The sequence below is a fragment of the Cibotium barometz genome, chromosome 60 (genome assembly GCF_041138505.1).
Source record: "Cibotium barometz isolate CiBa-2024 chromosome 60, ASM4113850v1, whole genome shotgun sequence".
Taxonomy (NCBI): domain Eukaryota; kingdom Viridiplantae; phylum Streptophyta; class Polypodiopsida; order Cyatheales; family Cibotiaceae; genus Cibotium; species Cibotium barometz.
In genome coordinates this window covers 5,174,083-5,190,334 of record NC_141105.1, presented here as the reverse complement: position 1 = coordinate 5,190,334, position 16,252 = coordinate 5,174,083, and the positions used below count along the sequence as shown (strand labels likewise).

General features: G+C 39.0%; 1 protein-coding gene across 1 annotated transcript in view; it reads right to left on the bottom strand.

Moving 5' to 3' along the window:
• LOC147604906 (GDT1-like protein 4) overlaps positions 1–3,775 on the bottom strand; it is a 34,168-nt gene extending 30,393 nt beyond the window's left edge. The window contains exons 1-6 of the mRNA XM_086794448.1: positions 3,589–3,775; positions 3,354–3,425; positions 3,112–3,264; positions 2,759–2,857; positions 2,487–2,559; positions 2,120–2,205 (exon numbers count right to left, since the gene is read on the bottom strand). Coding sequence (XP_086650574.1) covers positions 2,120–2,205; positions 2,487–2,559; positions 2,759–2,857; positions 3,112–3,264; positions 3,354–3,425; positions 3,589–3,702 — 597 coding nt within the window. The 5' untranslated portion in view covers positions 3,703–3,775. The remainder of the gene's footprint in view (positions 1–2,119; positions 2,206–2,486; positions 2,560–2,758; positions 2,858–3,111; positions 3,265–3,353; positions 3,426–3,588) is intronic.
• Between the last annotated feature and the right edge of the window lie 12,477 nt (positions 3,776–16,252).

Below are 16,252 nucleotides of genomic sequence, written 5' to 3'. Positions count from 1 at the left end.
GATAAAGAAGGCAATGTCAAACTTGTGTGGCTGGATACTTCATTACACATAATTCCGTTGCATGTTACATCAAGGCACCAATCAGCACCATAAACCTGTGCAAATCAGTCTCGAAAACAACAGCCCGGTCCGGTGTTAAATCCAACGCCGAACTCTATGCCAAAACAGCCCCGAAAAGGCTCTCAAAAAACAGTACCAGATTTCTCCAAAACAGCCCCGGAAAAGGCTCTCAAAACAATCCCTAATACCCTCAAAACACAGTCCCTGAATCAATGGTCAAGAGGGAGTGGAAAGAATATGCCTAACTGTTGTACCACTGTATGGCCTGCTGAAGAGAGAGAAAGCTAAAACCGACTGTACAACCAACGCAAGGGAGAGAGGAAGAGCTACCCGACCTGTTGTACCACTGTACGGCCGACTGTACCTGCTGTACAGCCAGAAAAAAGATCAGCCTGCTGCCCCTTCTGTACGGCCAACGAACTAAAAAGAGAGTGGAAAAGCTGCCACCTGCTGTACAACTGCGCCAGGAGAGAGAGAGAGAGAGAGAGAGAGGGGGGGGGGGGAACTACCGCTACTACCTATTGTATGGCCAGGGTAAACTGGAACAGGTCGACCTGTAGAGAGAGAAAGCTCCAAATCTACTGAGGAGGGATGCTCATGCTCAAAGAGAAGCCCCCATCCTTATTTAAAGAAATCAACCAGCTATTTGTGGGGTGCTTTTAACTTCCTCTGCCCAAAAATAGTGGATGTGCCCAAAAATACTAGTTTTATGCTTTTTCCCTAACTTGTTGCCCAAGTTTGCTATAGGCGCCTCCTTCTATCCACATATACATGCCCAAATTAATAATAAGCCCGGCCACACTTAAATGGTGTATGAACCTATTGATTCATAATCCTTATAAGCCACTTTATATGGTAAAAATCCCGTATTGCTCAAGTTCTGTAGCTTTCTTTCAGGCCAAACTTTGCTAGCAAATGCTTCAGCTTTCTTCAATGGAAAACCCCCATTCACACCTTGGTTTTAGACAGTGTGTGAAATAATGTTCAAGATTGGTGAGGGGACCAAATTGGTGACAGCAAGGGGATGGGTTGTGGGGTGTTAGTTGCTCGGGAGAATGTCACCAGCCTAGACATTTCCTAATGTTGCAAGATACGGGCACCATGAAGCCTACCAATACTTCAAAAGTGGATGGAAGTAGCAATTTGAAAAATCTGCTGCAACTTCCCATGTTTAGCAGCTCTTCCAAAGCTTCAAAATCTGATGCTGTTCTTTCCACTCCTTGTCTACTTTGGGTGCTCAAGCATCACAGTTAGCAATGCATATTGTTAGCAAAGTCTGCAAACAAGTAATATGGAGTGACCTTACAAGTTTGTGGTTGATCTATACAAGCCTCTCTATACCTTAAGGTCTGTGCAGTAACTCAGCAAGAAGTGGGCCCAAAGACAAGATTGTGTAGTTCAGATCAAACAATTCTTCAAGCCACAAAGCTTAAAAGGCCACTACATAAACTGTGTAAAGTATTGCATGGCCTTCTTACCCAAACTATACTTGAATATATGGCCAACTACCTTTTTCCCTCTTCATTATCCCACACCAAATCTACTAGCTACTATTCATACACCAACATTAATGGAGATCCAATCTACTTCAGGAGTAGAGATACAGAAAATCTGTAGTGCATCGGTCACTGCTCTTTTAACTCCAGCTTCATGGTCACATAGTTGAGGACTTTTCAGATGCTTAGTGCTTGTAACTTCTGCGTCACCAATTCTCTGTTTCTGCCTGCTCTAAGTTCTCACACCCAATCACCATAAAGGCACGCTCTGGGGCACCCCTAGCATTCATGTTGCTAAACATCCAACGCCTCACTACTCTTACTATGCCCTTATGCCTCCCTTTCATCTTCAAACATGTAATTTGGACATCCACACTCTTTAGAAACAAGGCTATACACACTTGATCAGAGTATATACTACGGTAGGTAAACAGTGCATCCGATAGCACTAGGCTGGAGAACCTGAAAGAATGTACCAAGAAACAAAGGCAGAAAAACAATGCATCAAATTAATTATTACAATATGCAGAAAGTGAAATTATAAATCGCAGTGTAGATCATACCTCCTCAAACTCCTTTTGTTGTGTATTCTTGGAATCTGACCTCCACGCAATGTAAAGTAGGCGTAGCCCAAAGAAAGTGTACAGGACTGCACAGAAGCTTAGTATGTTGAGCCTAAGCAACATATGCGGTTCTTTCCCAAACTTAATCAAAAACAAAGTGCAATTTAAACTCCATGAGAGTCAACTCACAAAGCTTTAAATCATCAACTCCATCATGCATAGAATAGACAACTTGCTTTGCCATCTCTACCCAAGAGTAGGGCAGGTTCATGCATAAACCATACTGAGTTTCTATCACCTGATGAAGGGCAGACTCAGCCATGATAAGGGGACAAGCAGCACATGTACACATTGAAAATATCCTCACCAGTAGCTGCACTGTTTGTGTGTTTTCTGGATATTAAGTTAGGTACTATCCTTCCAAGACCTGTGGAAAGCACCTGTAACAATACACCGTTTGACAGGTCATGCCAGAAAAGCAACGTATAGGAGCTGAACTTATTCGGGCATCTGCGCACAGACTAAATTAATGTAATGGAAAGGTTTGCAGAGTTTCTTCTTTTAATCACTAGCAGTTGACACTATGATCTATGATGAGCCACATATATTTTGATCATAGAAGTCACTTCCAGAACTTACTGTCATGATGACGAGAGCACTCAGGGCACCAGACAGCACAATTGAGCGGGGGTGACGCATTGCCAACAGTGCTGCAATGATAAATGTCTCATCACCAATCTGCACAAAAGTCATAAAGTTGAATGCAAGCACAGATGTACTCGTGAAGTGAGATGCATATCCATTTGTCAAAACACAGGCACTTTAAGCTTCCCTCTTTGTATCCTTCCATGCTTTTCCGGCTCTCCATGTAAATGCATACCAGATGGTTTTTTTAATCTTGCAGAAGTCTTTTCTTTTTCCAAGGGTTTTGCTTCATAGCACAGACGAAACAAGTCAACTGTAAGCACCAAAAGACAAGCCAAAAACCTTACCTCGCTCACTAGGATCATGGAGAAACTTGTAAAAAGTGCATCAAACAGGCCCCCTGCTCTTGCCATGTCACTGTTGGCATTTAAAAGCCACTCATCGTCGCGCTCGTTACCATCCTCTTTTTGGTCACTTCCAGAGTTAGTATCATGGAAAAGCTGCTCAGCAAAGAACACCGCCACAAGATTCAGGCGATCCGCCACTAAAAAACGTTCAAAAGGTGAAAGAGAAGGCGAGTTAACAATACCTTGGTGCGCAGGGATGCGTTTTCTCCGAGGCCGTTGACATGATCTACACCTTCGTCGGCCAATTCTGTCGACTACATAACAGTCTACAGGGTGAGTCCTTTTGCTTTACAAATCAGGCAAGATCTGTCAACAAGAACTTTTAAAAACCTCTGATCTCATCATGCAAGGAGAACCTGCGGCAACAACAGGCTTGTATGCATCTGGATTGGCACTGTAATTGGTGCTTTTTGTTACCTGTGCAGACGCGGGTAGAAGCGAGACGAAGATGAGGACCACCAAGATGATGATACTGGCAAGGGCCTGCATTGAACTACCTCTAGCGCGCTGCCGGGCACGCGAAGCTGCCATGTCTGCTGCTGGACAGGCGCAAGAGGCTACCCGGTTGTTGCTGTATCAAAAGTTTTTAAAAGATGTCTGCCTACTCATATTCATATTCATATACTCATATTCATATTCATATATTCATCCCAATAAAACGACGGCAATGAGAAAATTTTGCTTCCAAGTTACTTGCTCTCTTTCCACGAGGAAAGTAATTTTTGTTGTTTTGTGGGCATTTAAGATCGCCTGCTACTTAGTGGGTCGCAGCAAGGGAGGCGACGCCATAAGGGTTGTCTTTTTCTTGCAAACCCATGAGACATTGTGGTTCAGCTGAGCTTTCTTTGAGTTCAAACGAAGGCAAGGAGGCATGGGCGTTGGAGGTCGCCTTTCAACTCGACAACAACAGGAGGACAGATGTGCCTCTGGTGGTTGTCCTGCAGCCTCTTGCCCTAGTGGACCAAGTTGCCTAAGTGGACTGTTCTCTATCTGAGGGGCTAGTGTGGAGGCTCTTTGAGGGTAAGTTCCATCAACATCATATGTTTATCAATGTTTAGGGTTTCCATAGGTGCAAACAAGAGCATGCAAGCTCCCTCTCAGAGGTAAATTTCACCCCTCACATTACACATTCTTTCTGTTTTGTTTATGGCTGGCAAAAACTCAAATGGCTAACCACCCTTATTTGCTCCTGCTCTAGCCTCTTATTTGGCTTCGATTTTTAAGGCAATGGACGAGCTATGTCCACTCCTACTCAGAATCTGCATAAAGTCGTGAGCTCAATTCTGAGGCAGGAATGGACGCAACTCATCCATTCCTGCACATCATGGGCAGTTGAAAGAGGGGAGGGAGTGCAAGCCATGAGGAGGTGAAAATCTCAGCATTTTGATCAAATTTGTTGTGTGTAGATTTGTTGCACTTTTTGGTTCAAAAAGTGACTGATTAAATAGGAGTGATTTGTCCTCCGCCTGACTAGCAATCATGCCATGTAAGGGTAAGTTTACCAAGCAAATGGGTCAAACTGAAATCCTAGAAACACTATAGTCTATCAATTGCTGAAAGCGTTTCATGAATAGGAAGCAAGTTTGGACAATGTTGCTGGAAAGCTCAAGAGGTAGATTTAATATTTGAGTTGATGGAAAATCCTAACAAACTTTGTCATTCTTGGAGATGCAAAGTAACCTTCGCCATTGGAGGAGTTGAGTGTGAAGTTTCTTGGATAACATAATATCAATTCAAGAATGACTATCCTCCCTTGAACGAGCCCCAACCATGTTACATTTAGGAAGTTCATTTACCAAGCTAGGAAACCTATGCCCTTCTTGGGTTTTATAAGATTTTTCTTTGAACAGCTCTATTTACAGCAATTCACTCCCTGCTCTAGGTTCGACATGGCATCTCTTTGTACCTTTTTTTTTCAATATCTATACAGGATTAAGGAGAACCCCACCTCCCTCCACGTGGGCAAAAGAGGTGGGGCTATTTCAAAATACCCCGTCCTCCTGCAAGCGTGACGTTCACGCTTGCATTTGATACCCACTCCTCCAGCACGTCCGGGTCCAATCAGTTCCAGTCGCCTGCTGTTCCACGCTTCCATCACTGCTGTTCCACGCCTGCTGTTCCACGCTTCTGAGTCGCCTCAAGCTCCACACAATGCAGGTACATTTCGAAGGTTCCCATCCGTGTCCATTGTAAGCGAAGAGCCAAAATGAACGTTAGTCTGCTTTTATACTCGCCCGCGTGCTTGAGATGTGCCAAAGTAGATGTAGCAAGGCAATGAGTGGCTTTCATGAGTCCAGCATGCTGCGAGATAAGATGGACTGACATTGGTAGGTGGTCATGTGACGGGGGCGGAGGAAGGGCAGAATCGTAGATGAGGTGGACGGGCTGTGGGAGGAGGCGGTACTCGATGCCCAAATTGGAGAAGAATCTCTTGAGTTCTAAGAGAAGATCAGATCTGCGGCTCATCCTCTCCCCAAGACGGCGAACTCCAAGACGTCTTTCATGTCGGGACTGCGATACAGAGAAACATAGGTGGTGTTAGTGAGGATGGAGAGTACAGTAGTTCCACATACGCTGCGATCTTCTCCTTGAGGGCTGTGATTTTTTCGGTGGGCGTGGAGATGTGGACGGCGAACTCCAAGACATCTTTCATGTCGGGACTACGATACAGATTGCTAATGGGCTTTACGGCCAGCCCTGAATTTGGATAAAACACCTTCTCATTGTCAGCTCGCAAGAAGACCGTGGACAGAATCTTCATCTCCTCCACCACCATCTGCAAATCATGGCCACAAATCGTTACCATGGCAACGCGGTTGCCAAATCTGAAAAGCTCACTGGCATATTGGCACCGTGTTTGCTCTACCTGGACCCCGTCGATGATACACCTGTCGCCCACACGTAAGGGTGCATCACAAACAAGAATATGATAGCCTCAAACACCTACTTCACCGTGTTGCCAAACATGAAGCCCAGCAGAGCAGCATGCAACACACACACACACACACAACAACAACAACGAGAGAGCATGCAACACAGAGAGAGAGAGAGGAAAGAGAGCATGCAACATAGAGAGAGATCTCAAGAGCTGCTTGGTCACCAGGTATGTGGAGCGTGAAGGAGAGCTAGATTTCAAACTGCGAAGGAGATGTGGACGGCGAACTCCAAGAAGACTGCGATACAGATTGCTGATGGGCTTTACGGCCAGCACTGAATTTGGATAGAACACCTTCTCATTATCAGCTCGCAAGAAGACCGTGGACAGAATCTTCATCTCCTCCACCACCATCTGCAAATACGGCGGTGGCATATAGACAGCATGCCAGACTGACACGACTGCGTGGAGAGGCGATGCATGGAGAGAGTACATGTAAACATTTTGCCACATGGCAGAGGAGAGGATTCCCTATTATACTATAAATAGATAAATAGATAAATAGATGTGTGAATGTTGCATTCTTTCTTGAAAACACGTGCAAATGTATCATACGCTAGGTTGCATTATTCCAATTCGAAATTTGAATTATACGTTTTATTCAGGAGAATTGTATGTTTTCAGTAAAAATTTAATCGAATAATTTGGAGATATGTCATCAATTTGAAGAAATTTATTGTACGATAGAATGTTACTAATATATAAGCCAGCCAAATTTGACATTTTTGTTGTTATGGAACTTTATTGAACTTTTCCTCTTTGTAGAGTAAGAATGTAAAACTTAAAAATGGATATTTAAATATTAAAATTATATATTTTCTTAAGCATAATTTTTCATTTATAAGTGAATAGTCTATTAAATATTTTTAATATTCTAGATTACATTTTTGAAGTGTCGCTTTTACATTTATTAGATGGCGAAGATGAAAGAGTGGCTGTTGAAAGCCCAGAACACGCGCACGCCCACCTTCTGTTGCACGGCAACGTGGACAGAGGGGCGGGAGGGGAGGCCATTGGAGGCAGGTCGTAGTATGTGGTGGTGTAATTGAGAGGCGGCTGAAGCTAGATGTTTCCAAGTTGACGAGGACGATGGGGTAAGAGAGGAGCTCAACTGTAAGAAGGAAGTTCTTTGCAGCCTATAGTTGGGGAGAAAGAGAGAGAGAGAGAGGCTAGAGAGAGTTTTTTTCCTTTTGCCGCCTACCGACGAAGAATTTTGAGCTTTCGGCGAAGTAGGGTTTGCTTGCCACAGCCAGGCGTCCAAATAGGGGAAACGCAGGACCATGGCTATGGAGGGAAGCTCTATAATTGTGCTAACAGCTCTGGATTACGGCTATGGTGATGGAGAATAGGTCGCTATTTCTAACTATTTTGCGCAGAAAATCGTGAACAAGAAAGCTTGACCAGGAAGATGATTAAGATTGATCAGAAAATATAAAGCTTGACCAGGAAGATGATTAAGATTGATCAGAAAATATAAAACGTTAAATTATATATATTTATATATAACACAAATATATATTTCACCACCAGCAGCTTGCTCACCTTGCAAGTACGTAAAATTTGAGAAACCCGCCAACCTCTGCAATCTCTACACGGCGTAATTTCTTTATAGCCTTTGCAATGCAGCCACGTAAATTCTTTGCAACCTTGCAAAGAAAAAGCAGAGGGCAGGGGCATAAACTCAAAAGCTTTTCGCACATAATGGAGAGACATTGCCAGACTGATGCAGATGGTGGTCCAACTCTGTTTTGACATGACGGGCCGCCATAAAGCTTCCACGTGTAAAAGCAATGTTGGGCACGCTTTTTCTTCTTCTTTTTTTGGACAACCCCACCTCCCTCCACATGGGCAAAGGACATATTCCTCAGACTTATTTTCATCCATCTTTTTAAATTAGTTTCCTAAGAGTTCTAAAAGTGTATTTTGTAAAATGATTTTGGACTTTTTAAATAAAAAATGATTTGTTTTGTTATATATATATATATATATATATATATATATATATATATATAGAGAGAGAGAGAGAGAGAGAGAGAGAGAGAGAGAGAGAGAGAGAAAGTGTAGAATAATTTAGGTTTTTTAATTAAAAAATGATTGAGAAAAAGTGGTTGCATTTTGGTTAGCCTTCAGATTTTTAAAAATTTTGGTTATTCTATGTATGCCAGGCACCTCAGTCTGCCAGCTTTGAGCTCCACGTGGTCGTGCCTTCGCCTCCTCGAGCTCCTCAATCGCCTTTGCCTCCTCCAAGTGCTTCATTGCTCAAGGTCTTTTATTTTGCTCAAGGTCATTTTATATATACAAAATGTATTATATAAACAAAAAAGTGTATACAAGATAAAGGGAGAGCGTAGAATGATTCGTTTTGTTTTAAATTTGCGCATCAATTAAAAAGTATTATCATATCTAACGACCTATAATTACTAATTAAGGTCCAATTGTATACATGAGTGTTGTAATGAATTGTTTTATAATTAATGATTTAACCTAATATAAACATTAATGACTTTTGATTAATGTTTGATAAAGTTAAGGGCATGATTAATTCGGACAAAGTGTATACAAGATAAAGGGTGAGTGTAGAATGATTCGTTTTGTTTTAAATAAAAGATTTATTTATATATAATATACATATTCCTATTCTAGAAGATGAAGGGAGAGTGTAGAATGATTTGTTTATGTATATGTAAATATATATGTATCTCTCTCTCTGTATATATATATATATATATAGAGAGAGAGAGAGAGAGAGAGAGAAAGTGTAGAATAATTTGGGTTTTTTAATTAAAAAATGATTGAGAAAAAGTGGTTGCATTTTGGCTAGCCTTCAGATTTTTAAAAATTTTGGTTATTCTATGTTTGCCAGGCACCTCAGTCTGCCAGCTTTGAGCTCCACGTGGTCATGCCTTCGCCTTCTCGAGCTCCTCGACCGCCTTTGCCTCCTCCAAGTGCTTCATTGCTCAAGGTCTTTTATTTTGCTCAAGGTCTTTTATTTTGCTTAAGGTCATTTTATATATACAAAATGTATTATATAAACAAAGTGTATACAAGATAAAGGGAGAGTGTAGAATGATTCGGCTTGTTTTAAATTTGCGCATCAATAAAAAAGCATTATCATATCTCGCGACCTATAATTACTAATTAAGGTCCAATTGCATACATGAGTGTTGTAATGAATTGTTTTATAATTAATGATTCAACCTAATATAAACATCAATTCAAAACCTTCCTAAAAAGTCAAAGACTGATGACTTTTGATTAATGTTTGATAAAGATTTGGATTGTTTTGTTTTAAATAAAAGATTTATTTATATAGAATATATATATATATATATAGAGGACTACCTAAAGATTTCAAACAAAATGTATTATATATATTTATCTATATCTATACAAGATTAACCACAACTCCCCCTCCCTCCACATGGCCAGCCAAAAGCGGGGTTAATTCAAAAGGAGGGTTAATTTGATAAGCAAGCAATGCCATGTTCGGCTTGGTTTTATAATTTGACAGTAGGAGGCAGAAGAAGGTTTTAAAACGCACACAAAAATGCGATGCAAACCAGAACTGGTACTGCGCTGTTACCCTGAACTCGATGCATTCATGGATGGGAGAGGAGGCTATCATGAACGACTTAATGTCAACGGTGCGGCCAACGGTAGCCCCTTCACCATTGCCTGAAGGAAACGATCGATCACTGTCTTGGTTTTTGTTGTGATACCTGAGAAGCCCATGGGACCAAATCCCTTCTGCATTGACGGCTATTGCCTTGCAATTGATCCCGCGACGTGCATGATGATCGGCGTGTATGTCGAAAGGCTTCTTGGTGTTGGTGACCCAGAGAGCATTGCCCCTCATACCTCTTATGCTCGAATTATTGACATGAACGCCTTCAAGAACAGATTTCTTTACGATAAGTGTAAGGGAGTTCACTAAAGGAGTAGTTTAAAACTCTTTGATCTATGAAGCTTGATGTTTTAAATATACCCATTTTGTTAACTTCAAGGTAATAAACTACGATTAAACTCACAACTTTTTTCATTCTTTGTATTTAAAAAATCGAGGATGTATGTAAAACTTTATTTAAGTCGATGAAATTGTAAGCTCCTTTTGTTTAACTCACATGATATTTTACATATTCCTAGGTGAATCCCTTGGGCCCGCACTCTCATCCATCTTTTTAAATGAGTTTCCTAAAAGCTAAAATTAGGTGAACCGCCTTCAGACATGTATAGATATATATACAAATACATATACATATATATATATGTATGTATATGCATATACATATATATATATACATATACAAATACGTATACATACATATATGTATGTATATGCATATGCATATACATATACATATAGATACATATACATATACATCATGTGGATACCTTTTTACCATTCATTCACTTGAGCGTAGTTGGGTCTTAATCTATTCTACGTACGTGTGATTTAGTTTGTGATTCACCGTTTGGATTATTTTCATAATCCATAATTTCTTCTAGATTAAATAAAATTTAAAAAATATTTCATTAATATATTTCTTAATGATGTACAGTATGGATAACGAGGGGGAAATTGTGAGGTGTTCGATGGACGTTGAGGATAGAAGCCATCGTGCAGAGTATTCAAGACCTCAACAATCTGAGGTAAGAGAAGATAATGAGAAGACTCAACGAATAATGCATGCTTTTAAGCAATGCCAGAGGAAACTAAAAACCTCTACTAAGTGGGTGCGACGTAACCATGGTAAGAAGACTCGAAATGGAAAGAAGACAATAAATGTAACATCAGAGAATATACTCCATTTGGTCAACGACACAAACTCCCATGTGTTAAATGTGGAGAGCTTGATTGCTGGTCTTGGTCAGTGCATAAGAAATCATGGAAGTGGGGAGAGCAGTTCAACTCGAGAATCAGTTTCTGCCATTATAAGTGGTAATCACGAGATCAAGGATATTGTCGAAGATACCTACCTCCGCATAATGGATACATGTGGTGCTTTCGGAGAAGCACACCTTTGTGATATTGGTTGTCGAAAGACAATTGATGCTATAAAAGAGCAACAAGACAAGTTAAGTGCCCATGTTGATAGGCTTGGAATGGAAGTATCAAGCCTTAAAGTAACATTGAATAGGTTTGGGGCATTACTTACTAAAATGAGTCGTAGATTGCAAACACGTGGAATGTAATTACTCAATTGGTTCACCAATTAGGAGTTGATCTTATGATCCTTTTGTAATGCTTATGACACTATTATCTTTTTGTAACTTTGGGCTCTAAGTACTCTAATGATAATGATAGTCCTTTACTTACCAAAATGAGTTATAGATTGCAAACACGTGGAATGTAATTATTCATTTGGTTCACCGATTAGGAGTTGATGTTATGATCCTTTTGTAATGCTTATGACAGTATTATCTTTTTGTAACTTTGGGCTCTAAGTACTCGAATGATAATGATGGTTCTTTTTGTCTCTCAGATATCATTGCGAGAGAGAGAGAGAGAGAGAGAGAGAGAGAGAGAGAGAGAGAGAGAGAGAGATTTATATATGTGGATATAATCTCTTAGTATTTATATGGAGATTATAGAGAATGTCTCTTTTAATGGTTTTTTATAGAAAATTCTCTTTTTATGGCTTTTTGTCTCTTATATGTACATGGGGGGAAGAGAGAGAGAGAGAGAGAGAGAGAGAGAGAGAGAGAGATTTCTAAGCTTGGTTTGGTCATTGGAAGACATTGGATGTTGATTTTATAATGTTTTTGTAATATTTGTGACATTGTTATTATCTTTTTATAAGTATATATGTAATGGTTTAGGATTATAGATTTTGTCTGTTATTTTTATATATGTAAGTTTTAAGGAAAAATGTGAAATGAAGTTAAGGTGATGGAAAGAGCTCTCATCTATTCTGCTTTGTGGATCAATGTAGGTACATTAGCTTTTCATAGGGCTGCCATATTGTTGATTTGTCATATAGTTTGGGTCTTTCTTAGTCTTTTGAGGTAAGCTACCAAAACTTTGCTTTATTTTTGTTTTTCTTCTTAATTGTATGTTTATTTTTAGAATTTATGATTTTTAAATACGAATAGTTCGATATAGTTTGATAAGACTATAAGGATTTTAATGCTCATGAGAAAAGATGAAACTTGGCAAAGATCAAATAAGTTTATGACATTTACTTACCTACATATAAGCACAATCTAGCTTGAGTCAATATATATATACATATATATATATATATATACATGTATATATATATACATGTATATATATATATATATATATATACATGTATATATATATATACATGTATATATATATATATATATATATATACATGTATATATATATATATATATATATATACATGTATATATATATATATATATATATACATATACATGTATATATATATATATATATATATACATATACATGTATATATATATATATATATATACATGTATATATATACATGTATATATATATATACATGTATATATATATATATACATGTATATATATATACATGTATATATATATATATATATATATATATATATTCATGCATATACATGTATACATGTATATATATATGTATATACATGAATATATATATGTATATACATGAATATATATATATATATATATATATATATATATATATATATTCATGTATATACATATATATATACATGTATATATATATGTGTGTGTGTGTGTGTGTGTGTGTGTGTGTGTGTGTGTGTGTGTATATACATATACATGTGTATATACCCACTTGAGACTAGACCGCTTAACGTCGACTTAGAGGGTTATTTCTACCCAATCGATGGGGAGACTTGAACCCAGGTGGGTAAATGTCATGCCGAGAGAGAGAGAGAGAGAGAGAGAGAGAGAGAGAGAGAGAGAGAGAGAGAGAGAGAGAGAGCTTTATAATCTTTTAGTATGTATGTGAAGATTGGAGAAAATCTCATGAGGGATTGTATATTATGTGTATACACAAATATTATAGAAAAAATATTGTTATTTTTATTCAATGTTTACTATTTTATAAAGAAAATGACTTTACTATTTTATGATGGAATTAGGTTTATAGCAAGAATGGTAGAGACACGTAGTTTGAGGTGTCCTCTTCAAACCATTTCCTTGAATGCTCCAAGGAAAAGAAGAAGAAATGAAAAAATAAAATGTGCACAGGAGTCAAGGGATAGTGAACCTCATTGTTGTGATGTAAGGATGCATAATGTTACCTGTAATACCAGTGATGTATTGATGCAAGAGACTCATAGGATTCTTGCAGAAAACGATACCTTTTGTGCACAAAAACAAGTAGCAAAAGAAACTTTGATGTATTTACCTCAATCTAGTACTAAGAGGTCTCAAATTGCCCTGGGTGGAGATAAAAGGATATCTAACAAGAGTGCTAGGAGTGTTCGCCGTGAAATTGCTAGGAATAGGACTCTTTTGAAAGAAATAACAAGGAAAATGGCAAGTGGAGTTTATTCATGGATGTCATTGGTTCAAAGTTTGAGACTTACAAGAAGGTACCGTCGTTGCTTCATCGCTAGAAATAGGACATCTTATAATGCAGCTAGAAGAGTAAATGAGGGTAATGCAATTACAATGTCTTCCTTTTTTGCCCATGAAGAGAGAGAAGTGCCATTTGCTAATACAATAAGAAGGGAGAGTATCGGAGAAATTCCCTCTTATGTATTTGAAAAAAGAAAGGGAGGGATTTTGTCTATCCTCCATGAAAGGTACACATGCAGCTACTTGGCCTTTGGTATATTCATGCACTTTAAGTCACTCATTAGGAGGGATGACACATGAGTGTCGGTTTTGTGGAGCACAGTTATGGGCAAGTGAAAAGAAGATGAGTTGTGGACAGGTTCTTGGCAAATATTGTTGTAAACATGGGCGTGTGTCTGTTCCTTCACTTGCTGAACCACCTGAGCCATTAAGGTCTCTTTTGATTGGGAGTGACACTACAAGTAAAAAATTTCGAGAAAACATCAGGGCTTATAATAGTGTGTTGGCTTTTTCATCATTGGGTGCATAAATAGATGACTCTCTCTTTCACAATAGTAGTGTCTATACTTTCAAGGTGCATGGGACTGTTTATCATCGGATTGGGTCCTTGGTCCCCAATAATATGTACAATCCTAATCCACAGTTTGCACAGTTGTATGTGTTTGATACTGAGCACGAATTACACAATCGACTAGGTGTCATGAATGGATTGGAATCCACAACCCTAGAAGCACTTCAATCCATGATGCACACTTCTAATCCATTTGCACAAGCTTTTAAGTATGTGGGAAGAATGTTGAGTGACAATCCAAGTTTGGATTTGAAAATGACTATATGTGAGACGAAATCCACATCTAGGTAGTACTCAATGCCAACAGCTTCCGAGATTACTGGTATCATGATTGGTCAAGGTGATGATCATAATGTTGGTCGTCGTGATATTTTATTGCATACTCGAGAAGGCACATGCAAACACATCTCTAATTTGCATAGGTGCTATATGCCTCTTTTGTACGTCATGTTATTTCCAAGAGGGGAGGATGGATGGCACTTGAGAATCCCTTATGCTGATGCACAAGTGAGTGCATTGAGAAATGGTCATTGTGTGACTCAATGACAATACTATGCTTATCGATTGTAAATTCGCCCAGATACAAATGCATGCTTACTACGTGGTGGAAGGTTGTTGCAACAGTTTATGGTTGATGCCTATTGCAGTGTTGAAGAGTCACGATTATCTTGGCTACGACATAATAAAAAAAGTTTGCGTTCAGAGGTTTATAGTGGTTTAGCAGACATGCTTCATTTGGAAGGAAGTGGAAGTGGTATTGCAGGAAGGACAGTGGGAAGTAGAATGGTGTTACCTTCCAGTTTTACTGGTGGGCCACGACAAATGTATCAACTTTATCAGGATGCCATGGCAATTGTTCGTTCAAAGGGCAAGCCCGATTTATTCATTACTTTCACCTGTAACCCAAAGTGGCCAGAGTTATTAGATGCTTTACTCCCAGGGCAAAGTGCATGTGACCAGCCTGATTTGACTACTAGAGTGTTTCACCAAAAACATTAAGATATGATGAAAAATATCGTGAAGAAGGAGCTCTTTGGTAAGGTGATTGGATATGTGAGTGTCATTGAGTTCCAAAAAAGAGGATTACCTCATTCACACACGTTATTGATCTTGGATAGTGCCCATAAACCTAAGACTCTCCAAGACTATGACAGATTAGTATGTGCCGAATTGCCTGACAAGCAAATATTTCCTGCTCTGCATGATGTCGTGTTGCATTGCAATATCCATGGGCTTTGTGGGCCATTCAATCCAAGTGCAATTTGTATGGATAAAGGGAAATGCACAAGGAACTATCCACGAGCTTTTGTACAAGAGACTACTGTGGATGAGAGTGGTTACCCCGTGTATATGCATCGAAATGATGGAAGAACTGTGGCATTGAAAAAGTGTAATGTTGATAATAGATGGGTTGTGCCATATAACCCTCATCTTTCAGTCACATATAATGCTCATGTAAATGTGGAAATATGATCAACAATAGCAGCAGTGAAATATCTTTACAAGTACATATACAAGGAGCATGACAAAGAATAATAAGATTTAGCACTGTACAAGGTGGGGATGTTAATGCTGCTTGCGTAGTCGATGAGATTCAAAGGTATTTGGATGCACGTTACGTCTTTGCATCAGAGGCATGTTAGAGACTCTTTGAGTATGATTTACACAATGAGAAGCCTGATGTGCAACGGTTGCAGGTACACTTAGATGGGGGTCATAATGTTATCTTCAGAGATGATGATAATATTGCAGATGTTTTTCAGAGGGAAAATGTAGGCAAGACTACTATGACTGAATGGTTTACCTGTAATCAACAACATCCCGAAGCAAACAATACATTGTATAGTGATTTCCCTCAATAATGGGTTTGGAACTCCAGGTTGAAGAAATGGACCAAAAGAAAGATTGGAACACTAGGCGCATGTACTTTGTAGCTCCTTTAGCAGGTGAGGCATACTATGTTCGCCTACTTCTTACAATATGTAAAGGATCTAAGTCATTTGAAGATTTGTGTTCGTTCAATTGTCACATCTATCCT